The sequence below is a fragment of the Dermacentor andersoni genome, chromosome 8 (assembly GCF_023375885.2).
Source record: "Dermacentor andersoni chromosome 8, qqDerAnde1_hic_scaffold, whole genome shotgun sequence".
Taxonomy (NCBI): Eukaryota; Metazoa; Arthropoda; class Arachnida; order Ixodida; family Ixodidae; genus Dermacentor; species Dermacentor andersoni.
The window spans coordinates 34,130,059-34,144,510 of record NC_092821.1 but is presented as its reverse complement, the minus strand read 5'-3'; the positions used below and the strand labels follow the sequence as shown (position 1 = coordinate 34,144,510).

Sequence of the window (14,452 nt, the reverse complement as noted above, 5' to 3'; positions counted from 1 at the left end):
GGTACACAACATAGGTCACTCGCTATGTGCAAAGGCAAGCGGTTACTGAACCAGACACAGTAAATCACTCGCTACTTAAACATAGATGTGACATATAGCTTACCTGTATCCTTGAAAAGAAAACTATGCAGCCAGTGTATTCTGCCACAACCAGCTTAGAGGCTGGAACTTAGAAGAACACAAAGAAACTTCAGGAGCTAACGATTGCACAGTGAGTGATGGAATAGAAGGTGATAGGTGTTAATGACAGCTAGAAGGCTGTGTAAATCAGAAAGAAAGCACAGGTGACGTTCTAGTTGAGAATGTTTCCTGGGTTTTTAGTCCCAAAGGTAGTGTAGACTCAGTGGTGTGCAGCTTGACCTGGTAGATCAGCGAAGAGGGCCTGAGCATGGACAAAGCAGTGCAGAAAAAAAAAATTCACTGATGATTACGATACTCCCTAATTTGAAATTGGAGCGCAGCTCTACATGTGTTTTCATTTCGTGATTTATTGAATGGCGCAGACAATCTGTCTCGTGCAGCAAGTTGCAAATGGAGGGAAGTGCACCCTCCTCTCCACTTTCCTCCTTGCACCTTTCATCCCCTGCTGTGCTCCGCGTTCGCTTTCATCGTTCACTGTGCTCGTTCACTCGGTTACACCGACGCTCGCCGCCGGAACGGGCACCTCAGAGCTCTACTCTAAAAACAAAACATTTAATTATCTCTGTAAATGGCCATCAGCTTAATGAGCAGCTCGTGAGCAAAAGGCAGAGGCGATTCCACTGGCGAGGCAGACTGTTTTTTATAGCTTTCTAGGAACACACTTGCCGCGTAGAGAGAGCATATCGTCAGTCGCACGCGCTGTCGGTGCTTGGTTGTCACATCTTGGCACGTCACCATTAGCCTTTCATGCTGTTGTTTTCCTGCAGTGAACTTTGCTTGCTCTTCCTGCATAGCACATGGTAAGAAAAAGAGAGAAGGTTTCACAATGGGACACAAACACACTCGCAGACACCTACATGCGCAGTCATGCTTGTTCATGCTTGCCGCAGGAAAACAGGTCTTTTGGCATTTTGAATCAGCCGACTTGTTTATGTTGTCAGAGCGATAATTTGAAGTAGTAGTTGTTCTTGTCTGCGTAACATGAATGTTAATCCTGGAGGTGAGCCATAACAGGAGTTAGAGATGGAGATGGAGAAGTCATGTAATGCACAGAACAGATAGCTGGTGGTCTGTTGGACTAACATAATGGATGCTCAGGAAAGAGAAATGCTTTCAACGCATAGCAGTGGCAGGGCAGTGTATGGTGCAATTAGGTTGAGAAATTTGCCTCTGAACTCTTTGTCCATCTTGTCTCACAGATCTTTCCTTGTGAGCGGACAGCATACACCCGGAGGGACATGGCACGGCACCTAAGCCAGGGGGACTTGGATGACACCTCGCACAAGGGCCACCCTCTGTGCAAGTTCTGCGACATGCGCTACTTCGACAACGACGAGCTGTACCGGCACCTGCGCCGGGACCACTACTACTGCCACTTCTGTGGCGACGACTACCGGCTCCAGTACTACCGGTGGGTGCTGCTGCCGATCTTTCCGCTCTAAAACATCTAAAACGGGGCATGCAAGCTGCATATGCACTCAGCCTACTGACAGTCGTGCAAAGTCATGGTTGCGCTAAGAAAGGAAACGCACGCCAACTTGCCAACCCCCGTCCAGGTGTTAGCAGACTGCGCTAGACAGTTGCCACTCTGCAGCAATTTTCCTTCCCTCCCTATTTTACTTTTCCTTTATTTATTTAATTATTTAAGTAAACAGCCAATTACAGCGAAATCTCAATATAATGAACCTCAGAGGACCGTGGAAAAGTGTTTGTTATTCTGAAAGACTGTTACAGTGAAAACCACAGAATTAACATTCTACCAATCAACTCATCAGTTGTCACCCTATGAGCTATCCCACTGTTGGCTGTCGGCTCAAGCTGTTGCCATAGATTCCGCCGCCACGCACTACCGAAGCACCATGTAGTAAGAGTGGGGTGTGCAAAAGAGATGCTGATGCCGAGGAAACCGACAAAAAGGAAGCACCATGTCGCCTCCAAAGCTTCTTTTCATTTTTCTTTTCATATGTTTGTTTTTCACATTCCTTGTCATGGACACCGCAACTGTCTTGTTCGAGGTGGGCACCTGAACTATTCCAAAGTGCAAGCACATGTAAACGACAAAGTCCGGAAAATGCGACCATGTGGCATCCCCACGAGCACGAAGGTTACATTGCTCCACACGTGTAGCTGATACGGCCGCAGAAAAAAGCGCAAAGGAATGAAGGGGCATATGCAGAAAGAGGAGCGAAAAGATGAAGACATGCACCTTTGTTGCTAGGCGACACTTGTCTTAGCCGAGCATGCGCTTATTATAGCTGATGCATTGACACTTCCTCAATAGGTAAAAAATTAAGTCCTCTCCTATTCTTCTGCATTTTCCCCCTCTGGCACCATCTCAGGTTTTTGGAGCCCATGTGCCGCATCATCTGCTTTCTGCACCTTGTCTTCTGCTAGCCTGCTGTTCCAGCTGCTGTAAAGGATACATGGAAATCTAAAGATCCCCAGATTTCATAACATTCATATGTAGTACTGAGGTGTTAGCATGACCAAGAAACTGAATAGTGATCGTTGTTCTGAAATTCGTAGTACTGAGGTATGTTCACATTGAAGCTATAAGCCGTCAGCAGGGGATTTATGAAAAGTTTGTTAATGTAGTGTTCGTAGTAATGAGTACTGTACTGTTGACCTGCCCCCCCCTCTCCCTCCACTCTCCCTGCCCATGCACCGGCATGTTTGCATTACCACGAGGAGCTCACTTCCCTCCCTCTCTTTCTCTTTCTCTCGCGGGAAGACAGTGCTTGTCAATCCACCTCCTTCTTGGCTCCAGGGTGTCTACCAATTGGGAAAACTGGGAATTCTGAGGGATGTTGAACAGTCTGGAAATACTCGGGGAATTTGTGCTTCTATCAGGGAAAATGAGCAGTAATTTTGTTGAAAGGGAATGAATGTCGTGGTAATGCTGGCTCGAGTAACAGAGAGGAATTGTAACGAATTGTCTTTGACGCCGTGTCGTCGGCTGGAGGAGTTGTCAGTGTACAGTCAAAAATCCGGACTCCCGATTTTTGGGACATGCCCGATAATTCAGTTGGCTTCGCGGCACCACCCTGTGCCCCATAGAGTCAGTGCATAAGAATGTGTGAAATTTAGTATGTAAGAACCCTTCGCCTCGCCATCCGATTTTCTGGACTTTTTTCTGTGACTGCAGGTCTGAAATGGCATTAATCAAAGCCACCACTGCCACCATTTTGATTATCTCGAACCAGCGCTCTCGCATGCAGATCCGCTGGAAGCCGTAGCCACCACCGTGGCATCGCTAGGCCTAGCTACTTCGACGTACGCTACTGTTAGCAATTTGCCATTGTTAACAATAACGCTGACTCTAATAATAACGGCAACTTGAGCCTTTGAAGGTAGTAAAAGACGCATTCATTTTTTTCAAACTGCCCGAGTTTTTTGGACGTTTTTGCAGCCCTTAGGAAGTCCGAAAAATTGTACGTTGACTGCAACTGACCAAGAGGATGCTTCATATGGTCTGTGGGGCGAACACGCGGCGAAAGGAGAACGAGAACAGAAAGGACCGACGCATTGAGGAATGAACGGGAAAGGAAGGGTGCCGCCGCTTCTTTAAAGGAGCTTGAGCTCAACAAGCAGTGTTAGCTGGCGCCGAGATGGAGGTGTCCCTCATTTAAACCAAAATAAACTTTTCAAAGCAGTGAAACGCAACACTGAGGCATTGTGCGCAGACTGAGAGTATGTCAGGACAGTTGAGGTTGACTTCCCAGCTGCTGAGAGAGAAACTCACTTGGGATAAAATTCGGGCCTCATACCAATGAGCTTGCTATCAGTTGATAGAAATAGCTCACATTCGAAAATATTTGCTTCTGTATGCTCTGTATGCGTCTCTTTTTTCCTATTTGAAAATATACGGTTCGATTTGCAATGGGCTTTACCTTTTTTTTTTCAATGATATTTGAGTTGCTGTGCATTTTACTAACCTCTTCCTTCTGTCTTTCTTTTTTAATAAAATAAACACTGCTCCTTACTATTTAAACTGGATTAAGTCGGTTCTTCTTTTTAATTTTTTAGATACTAGAGTGTGATAACATGGGGTGACATTTTTTCAGCCCGCCTTGGCATAAAACAAACATCTATATCACTCAAGGAATGTTGCAACGACACTGAGGGAAAACACGGAAAACTCGGGGAATTTGTAAATGTCAACTTGGTAGACACCGTGTGGCTCACTCTCATGTTTTCACTCGCACCCAAAGCATATAGCACATGGGGTGTGATAGGATCTTGTCGCACTTAGACATTATAGGGAACATGCTGCTCTGTTTTGGTGGTCGCTCTCGGTGGTGCGGTGCATGATTTGAGAGGTGCGTTCGCTAGCAGCTGCATGTAATTACCATCTGCATCTGCAGAAGTTGCCATTTATTGTCTCAGTATTCCTTTGCAATGGGGATGAAATTTCGTTATATTGAAATCGTGTGCAATCCCATCATTATATTGAGGTTCAATATACATGGTGTTTTATGAACACGAAGTTATAAAAAATTAAATACTTTGTTACATCAATAATTTCGTTATATCGAGGTTTAACTCTGTACTACTCTGTACTATAGTATCATTGACTTGTGTTGATTTGACCCTGATGGGACCGATAAAATTTATCGAATTATTCAGCGGGTTGAATTAGACAAGACGCATATAAAATGCCAAAACACATCACCAATTCATTTCGCAGTATAGTCAACGACCAATTTTTCGGACATGCCCGATAATTCAGACGCCTTTGCGGCACCGCCACATACGCCATAGAGCCAATGTAAGAATGTCTGAAATTTCAGGTGCAAAAAAAAAAAAACCTTCGCCGTCCGATTTTGGGGACTTCTTGCCATGACCGCAGGTCTGAAACAGCATTAATCAAAGCCACCACTGCCACCATTTTTATTATCTCGCCGCCTCGAACTGGCACTGTCACACACAGATCCTCTGGCAGCCGTAGTCACCACCAAGGCAACGCTAGGCCTAGCTACTTTGACGTTCGCTGTCAAGCTTCTTGCTGTTTGGTGCTGTGTTCTTCATAGAAACAATTCACCGCTGTTGGCAATTTTGCCGACTTCATCTTTGTAATCCTCGCCAATGGCTTCAAAGCTTGAAATGCACAGTGCGTTCCATAATGCTGGTTCCTTAAAGTCAGCCTTGCCTAAATACAGCAGTGTTACGCGGCGAAGCATATGCGAAGTATTGCGGTGAAACATACCAAGAGTCGAAAGGGGCAACTGGCACGGGACGCGGTATGTATTTCGTACTATACGTGCATCACGTGCACCTGCCATCTCCTATCACAGTATGAGCACCGATACCCCTGATAATTGTACTGACAGGCCTTCAGAGGTATTTCAGATGTACCTGTGGCGATTTCTTGGGGGCAGTAGAAGGCATGCATAAATTTTTTTTTCAGACTGCCCGATTCTGCGGCTGTTTTCGCGGCCTCTAGGGAGTCAAAAAAATCGGACATTGACTGCATTTTCCGCAGTCTAGCATGCCCCCTAATCAAACACGCACCCACTTTATGTGTCCAAAGTAGAAAACTGACTTCGTAATTACATTAAAGCTCCCAAACAAAGTAGAAATCTAATGTGCACCCAATTCTTTAGCAAGAAAAATGTGCATTGCACAATGGTGGCCACTCTCCTAAAGTCAGCTTCACCGCATTACAATTGTGTTATGCGCTAAAGCATATGAACGCCACGAACGCTGTTTTGGTTTGATATTCGTTTGCACTGTGCAGGCAATCTTCGGCCTAGTTTTGTAGAATAATAAGGTGCATGTTAGAATCGAGTAAATATTGAGGTGTGTTCAACAAGAAACTGAACTTTTGCTATGACATCTTTATTGCTTATTGTACATCTTCACACTTTCCTGACTGCAGGAAAATCGGTACTATTCAGGTGGTCTAGGAAATATTTTTTTCCTGCTACAGAAAATGGTTGATGGTAAAGTGTATGGTGTCAAATTGTAGAGGAAGCAATTATCTTTCTAATGGTAGTAGTTTCAAACAACATAGTTATTAATTACAGTATGAAAAGAATTATTAAAACAAAACAACAGTAACAAACACAAGAAAGATACATAAAACCATCAATGCTACTTTGCACAAAATGAACATAGAAAAAAATTTGATACGTACATTTTGAACACAAGGACCATATGTGATAATCCTGTAAATGTAAGTACTGTATTCACAAAATTTTTTTAGATGCATAGGAAAACATTAGCCCTAGTGAACCGCCACACGGCACTCTGGAGTGCAATGCCAAGGTCCACTCCTGGCCATCTTCGTGCACAAAACTCCACTTTCTGCGTGGCCACCGGCTGTTAATTTTGTTGTTTGGTCCCACCCGAACAAGGTTGGCACCCTGCAGATAAGAACTGTGACCTTTAGAACATGCCGGATATACTTAGATCAATGCACGGCAGCGATGATCCAAGAAGAAAGCGAAAATGACTGGTGGGTGCTTGTTGACGTTCTGGGGTGGTTTGATGCACTTTCGCTGTCCGTACTAAAGTTGAATTGAAGTTGTCTTACAAATCAGTGCTGCTACCATCATCCGGAAATTTGAGCCCAGATGCATCGGAATTTGTTGAAATTTGCCATTTCCGCAATGCAGCGGCGCGCAATGTCGGCACCATCTTCAAAAATATGAACAATCGTCATCCCAACTACGATGCCGGTTTAAAAATCCCTGCATGGTAGAAAATAGAAGCAAAAAAATAAGACTGATAAAATGCTTCTTTTTAACGCATTAGATGGCGCTAGCTGTCCTGAAGCACTCAGAGAGCAGCAAAATTTGAATTAGTAACCATCGATAGCATGTTATCGATTGGAATAGATGCAGTCATGAAAGTGTTAAGCACTGTCCCCCTCAAAGCAGTCCCCTCTACTGGCAATAAATACAATGATCCCATCGTGTTTTTCAATTTTCGGAAAGCCTTCTGGAACGCATTTTTTGGGATGTCACATAGGGTACATTACCCTGAACCTCCTCGATGGTTTGGAAACGACGTCCTTTCAATGTGGTTTTCAGTTTTGGAAACAGGAACAAGTCTGCTGGGGCTAGGTCCAGAGAATACTTGGTGGGTGGGACACAATGGGAGTGTAATGTTTTGCTGGATAGCTGCGGACATCGAGCGACACATGAGCCGCCACATTGTCGTGATGCAACCTACAAGTCTGGCTTTCCCGCAGTTCTGCATCCCTCAAATGCACTAGAATTCCCTCTAAGACTTCCTTGTTTACCATCCGATCACATGGTACAAATTCCTGATGCACAATGGCTTTGCAGTAAAAAAACACAAGCAATGTCACCTTGGTCTTTGACCGACTCATGCGTGCTTTCCTTTTGGACGAGGAGACCCTTTTTTAGTTATTTATCTTCAATACCTTCAATCACCGAGGCATTGCGGAAGGGAGTAGGCGACAATATGTAAACAAAGAAAACAGAATTCAACGTGCAGCATTATACAGTATTAGCGACAAATTGTAAATGTGAAATGAAATATAACAGAATGAAATAACAAAAACAGAAGTAACTTAACAGAAGAAGAAAAAGAGTGTTGTACAGTAGCAGCAAAATATAAACATAAAAGAAATATTGAAAAGGAATAAAAAGAAGGGAAAAAAACACGAAGAAAAGCAAACGAAACTTCAGTCATCATGACACATGTAAAAAGAAAAGGAAATGGCTAGGTAGGAGAGATACATGAAATGATTAAGCAGGGTTGTCACAATGTAGGTGTGCAGATAAAGAATAGCGAAAAAGAGAACGATCAGAAATGGAAACACTGTCCTTTGCCCACCCACTGCGACAACTGCACCTTCGTTTCAATATCATAGCCATAAACTCACGTCTCATTGCCTGTTATGATGTTCTTATGAAAGTTTTCATTGTCTTTGGCAGTGGCAAGCAGGTCCTGGCTGATTTCAACACATGTTTGTTTCTGATTGTCAGTCAACAAACGCGGCATGAATTTTGCACTGACATATGATGCATCCCAAGTTTGTCACTCAAAATTCGATGGCATGATCCTACACCAATGCTTACTTCGTCAGCAACTTCCAGAACAGTTAAACGACGATTTCCACAAATCATACCATGAACTCTCGACACGGTCATCATCTGTTGTTGTGGAAGGCCGTCAAGGCTTGGGGTACCCAGGGCCTGCATGCAGAACTTATTGTTTCGTTTTCTATGGATACAACGCTTTGTTACCGAAGTGTTGTAGTTCGTTTATGTTAGTTTATGTTGGTTTTATTGGAACAGCGATCTCGCTTTTCGGCAAGTATACTCGATGACGTGCTGCTTCAGAAAGCTTGCTCAGGGCCTTGACTCAAGGCACTGAGCGTGATCTCAGAACTCATAATCCACTTATTCAGAAAAATTAATACTTTGCATTCAAACAAAAACCGTTATGAACTGTTACGGATCATTTTATTTTTCTGGAGCAGCACTGGAATGGAACTTCTTTCAGTGGAACAAAACTAAAACCAGAATGAAAAACATCTTGTTCCGACGCCCTGCAAGCTTCACACATTGTTTTGGGATGAAAATATTTTTCGAGCAAGAAAGACAAGAAGTTTGAGAGAGTAACTGACATTTTATTCAAATGAAACAAGGTTGGTCGAAGTTATGAAATTTCCAAGCAAACATTTTTGTGAATGCGTATCTGCTGCTACATCATCTATGATAAGAAATTTGTGAATGTGTCAAAGTATCTTAATAAATAAATGGAAAATATTGTTCCAGTACAATAATTGCAGTAGTATCTTGTACCTGTATCGTATCACGATACAGTTGCAAATTATCTTTGCCCAGCCCTGACTTTGCTTCACCACTCCTAGATAGCAGCGCCATCCTGTCAAGAGATAGCATGTTTTATGTATTTGTGCCGACGTCACATCTGTTACAGGAAGTTGATTGTGGATCCTGACACAAAACACCTCCGTCCTAAAAATTTTATAGCAGGAGATTCATTAGACAACGCTCTTTGATAATGAGGCCATTCCATGATTAGTTAGCAAGTGTTTCAGGGCCCCTTTAATGGCAATAATGTTGTACGTGTGGCACAAGTGAAACTTACTGGTTCCTCTCTCAGTGCTCTGTTTGTGGTATGCCTGAGTGACCTTTTTATCGTGATTTTCAGCAACTACGAATACCTGCGGGCGCACTTCCGAGAAGAACACTTCCTGTGCGAGGAGGGCGACTGCCGCAACGAGACGTTCACGGCCGCCTTCCGCAGCGAGATCGACCTCAAGGCTCACCGCGCCCAGCAGCACAACCGGTCGCTCACCAAGGCCCAGGCCAAGCAGGCACGCACCCTTGACCTCGAGTTTGCTGTCACACCGAGGGCCAACTCCCACTGTGAGTCCCACTTGCTTTTTTTTTTGAGCTTATAGTATGTATTGTATCCCCTAGAACACAGTCTATAAAAGAAATTTCCCGTCAGTACTCCATCAATCATAGATCTGGTTCAGTTTTGAAGTGAAACACCTGATGGCCTCAAGGGGCCACTGCCAATGGCTCAGTGATTCATGAGGCCCATGGGCCAGGCAGGAGGTGAGCAGCAGCTACTCCAAGGTGTCTACCAACCGGGAAAACCGGGAATTCTCAGGGATTTTGAATAGTCTGGAAATACTCAAGGAAAACTCAGGGAATTCGTGCTTCTATCAGGGAAAATTAGCTGTAATATTATTGAAAGCGAAGGAAAGTCGTGGTAGTGCTGGTTCGAGTAACAGAGAGATCGAAACGAATCGTATTTTGATGCCGTGTCGTCGGCTGGAGGAGTTTTTAGTGTACAGTCAATGACCGACTTTCGGAATGCCTGATAATTTGGACGGCTTCGTAAAACCACCACGTACCCCACAAAGTCAACGTATAAGAACGTCTCAAATTTCGTACGCAAGAACGCTTCACCGTCAGACTTTCCGGGCATTTTGCCGTGACCGCAGGTCCGAAACGGCATTAATCAGAGACACCACTGCCACCGTTTTGATTACCTCACCGCCTGGAACCGGCGCTCTCGCACGCAGATCCATTGGCAGCCGTAGCCACTACCGCGTCAAACGCTAGGTGCTTCGACGTTCGCTATTAAGCTTTTTGCCGTTCAGCGCCGTGTTTTTCAGTGAAAGAATTCGCCGCTGTTAGCATTGGCACAGACTCCGCGGTCCTCGCAATTGGCTTCGAAGTTTGGAAAGCACGACGAGTTGCATAATGCCCAGTTCCGAAAGTCAGCTTCGCCTCTATGTACCAATGTTACGCGGTGAAGCATGCGCAAAAGTATTGCGGTGAAGCATAACAAGCTTGAGAAGGGGCAATTCCCACGGGACACAGTACGTATTCCTCAATTATACACGCGTCAGCCTGCCATCTCATGTCACAGTACGAGCACCGATATGCCTAATAAGCATACTGGCAGGCCTTGTCGGACGTGCCTGTGGTGTTTTGAGCCCTAAAGAGCAGTAAAAGGCACGGATTCATTTTTTTGAACTGCCCGATTTTTCAGACATTTTTGCGGCCTCTATGTAGTCCGAAAAATCGGACGTTGACTGTAAAACTGACCAAGATGATCCTTCAAGTGGTCCATGGGACGAACGCACGGTGGAAGGAGGACCAGAACAGAAAGGACCTATGCATTGAGGAATGAACAGAAAAGGAAGCATGCCGCCGCTTCTTTCACGTAGCTTGAGCTCAAAAAAACAGTGTTGGCTGACACCGAGATGACAGGTGTCCCTCATCCAAACCAAAATAAACTCTTTAAAGCAGTGAAATGCAACACTGAGGCATTGTGTGCGGGCTGAGAGTACGTCAGGACAGTTGAGGTTGACCCACCAGATGATGAGAGAGAATCTCACTTGTGACAAAGTTCGAACCTCATACCAATGAGCTTGCTATTAGTTGAGAGAAATGCCTCACATCCCCTTCAGTCATGTCGTCCACATTGGTGGGTGTGGCCTATTTTTGCCATTTCTGTGCAATGGTAGTAAGGAATAGAGCACAAACATTAAGCTTAGGGTAAATTGAACATTCTGATAACCTAAATTACTTCCATTTTACTTCCGAGTGATATGTATCGTTACAAAGTACTGCTTTGGTGAAGGCACTACCGTGTTTTACGCAACATTTGACGTGGAGCATGTCAGTAGCAACCTCGAAGTATATACAGTCGAACCCGGCTATATCGAACTCGCCAAAAAACGCCTATCAGTTCGATATAGAGCATAATTCGATATAAGCCTGCTAAATAATTGGATGTCATAAAAGCACATACCATTCATAAAATCACTTTATTGATGAAACTAGCTTAGTTTCGCATGAAATAGTCCTGCATTTTCTTCTGCTTGGGCAATTTCGCTGCGTGCAAGGCACGCACTTTTCCACTTTGTTTAAGGGGGGACGCGGGGATCAGATCGCGAAAATCGCAAAAAAGATCGATTTTTGGCAACGACGCGTTTCGGTATCTGCAATGCCTAATCTACATTGTATCAATATGGTTTGACTGAAAACGCACTAAAAGTGCCCGAAAAAAATTAATTTATCAGTGCGTAGGGCGAGAAAACAGCTTTAAATCGCGTAAAATCACCGCAGTTCGCGGAGCCCTAACTCGTCTTTCCCGCCACCGAACGCCGCCATCTTGGTATCGTTCGAACGCTCGACGTTTCGCCATTCCGTTTCCGAATTTTTCGGTCATCGCCATCTTGTAACAAACGCACAAACACAAAAGAAGCGCGGGTCTGCTAAAGGCGGTCACACGGGCCCTGCGATGAAAGCGGGCCTCCGATTGGTTGCCGTACTGAAAGGCGTCTCGCCATTGGTTGCTGCTGCAGCAGCAGGCAAGCTGGCAACCACAGCGGACGGCAGTTGTCTGCTTTGAAAACCACGCCGGCGTCGTTCTTCGCTTGACACTCGCAGAATTCGGATTTATGAAAGCTCCCAGGTCAGTGATGGATCGTCGCTCGTTCGAAAAGAACTTTTAAATGAAGCATGCCTTCGGAAAACGGAAGCGCAAGCCTCCTACGGCGAGAAAAGGACGGCGGCCAGCGGGAGAAGCGGAGAACCCGACTGAACACGCGGATAACGTGCCGCGTTATCTTGCACCGTGCTATTCCAGCAGCGAAGCCGACAATCGCCCTGTGACATCGATACTGATAACTAAGCCACCGGAAGACGTGCCAATGGAGGCTCTTGCACCTGTGCGTATGGCCGCGCGACTCAGCAACCGAGATCGCGTTGTTGGAGGCGACGCGGGTCGAAGGTCTCCATCGCCGGCAGAGACGGTGTGCGTTTCCAATGCATCGTGCGACAGGGACGCGCAGCCTGCGAGTGAGCCCCGACCGTCGACGAGCTGCATACTGTATGGTGACTCAAGGCTCACCAGACGAATCGTCGCACGATTCAGACGCACCTCGAGCCGTGTTTTGTGTCAGCGGTGACTGCAGAAGCGCAGGCATGCAGCGTTCGCGACTCCCTTCGCGCAGTGTCAGCGACTGAGCGGAAGCAGCAATGCCAAGAACAAATTTAGGCCCCTTGTGACTGCGAGATCATTATTATGCCTGTTTCCGCGATGAACTCTTTGATCGCTAAAGCTCTGTGCCCAAGATGCCAACAGCGTTCTGTGGGTGTACACTACGATACCAGGCTCGGCCTGGCAGTGAAAATGGTGGTCATGCACTACTCCAAACGGCGCAAGAAAAGGATAAAGAACGCCTGAAGAAGGCATCCAAAGCCCACCAAATAAAGAGGCAAAGGTGTAAGAAGATGCCTGACAGCAATGATTCAAAATATTACAGCCCTGATGCTTTTTAATAAATTTGCAGTGCTTTTAAAACTTTGCAAACTTTGCAGCCAGTTTTCTCAATTGCATTTTTTTTGTCAATCACCTCGCTCGTGGAAAGCGTAGCACAACAATGGCTTGACTGATTTTGGTCCAGTTTGTTTTGCTGTGATCCACAAGCTGTGCTGTATTTAAAGACAGTCTTGAAATGTTTCTTTATCTTTCCATTATTTAATTATTTCACAATTACTACATGGCTCCATGCAGTGAAGCACAGTCATGTGCATGTTATGTTGAGCAAAAAATTATTAGCGCTCTAAAAAAAAAATCGAACACTGTCTTGATGTAGATTAGACATCTGGGCAAACATGCAAAGTATTTCCAGCTCCCTATCATGTTTTGTTACTGTGCCAGGCTTTCCACAAGCAAGGAACTTATAAATTCTTATAAAACAAAAACTAATTAAGATATCCTAATGAAATTTTAGAATTGTCTCTTTATTGCAATGTGCAGTGTGTGTGCCAAATTTCAGCCCTTTCTGTCAAGAAACAAAAAAGTTAATTCTGATCCCCTCCTCCCCCCTTAAGGAGTCGGAGCAGCTGAGGCCGCAACATTCCGCATTCGCGCAGAAGCACCGGACTAGTGCGAGCGCACCAATCACTTCGGAGGATGTGGGCCAAAGACGGTCGTTGCTTTCCTCGTTGTGCCCATTTTCACTTGTGCTCGGCATGATGTCAGCAATGTAGTCTTCGTTTCCGGGCTCTCCCGTGGTCGCGACACCATCATTTGCGCTCACAAACTTGTCCACCGTTGATTCGTCAACAGCTTCCAGAAATTCTGACAGCTCGCTCCAAACTTCGGTAACAACGGCAACGGCTTCGTCGCATTAATCAGAATTTACAGTCATCACCGAGCATGCGGAAGTCGGTACGGCTGAAGCTATTTTGGATGAAGCACTCGTACACGGCCGTGCGTACGCGTCGGGCGCCACGGGCGTAACTACGGGCACCGGGTCGCGAGTTAGGCCGCTTTAGCCCTAATTTCCCCCTTCAAGATCGTGCCGAGAGTGCACCTCGGAATCTTGTACGTTGCGGGGACATCCGACTTGTCACCGCGTTCGACCCGATTTATGATTTCGAGCTCCACGATGAAAGGCGAATTCTGCCGCTTCATCACGGCAACACTGCGGGAGAAGGCGCACACAATGAATCAGATAAGCCGCGAGACAACTCGCACTTTCGCTGCTTTCGCCATCTTGCATGACGAGGGCACAAGAGCCTCTGATTGGCTGTCTGAGCAAGCGCTGCGGGCGGGCGGGCCAGGATCATTTTTTGTAGGGGGGTGTCGGCGGCTCCGAGGTAGCGCGGTCACGTAGGGAGAGCGGTTGGATGGAGCCACGCCGCCGGGTTTTCCCATCACTGCGAGGGAAAGCCAACTTCCGGGGGCACTTTCCGCCGCTTGACGTTCGATATATCGGGAGTCGCTACTACCGTATTTACTCGCATAATAGGCGCACTCGCATAATAGGCGCACC

General features: G+C 45.7%; 1 protein-coding gene across 1 annotated transcript in view; it reads left to right on the top strand.

The window, feature by feature from the left end:
• The window catches only part of LOC126526451 (E3 ubiquitin-protein ligase ZNF598-like), a 41,169-nt gene that overhangs the window by 13,278 nt on the left and 13,439 nt on the right, over positions 1-14,452 (top strand). The window contains exons 3-4 of the mRNA XM_050174364.3: positions 1,341-1,552; positions 9,292-9,509. Of these exons, the coding sequence (XP_050030321.2) occupies positions 1,341-1,552; positions 9,292-9,509 (430 nt within the window). The remainder of the gene's footprint in view (positions 1-1,340; positions 1,553-9,291; positions 9,510-14,452) is intronic.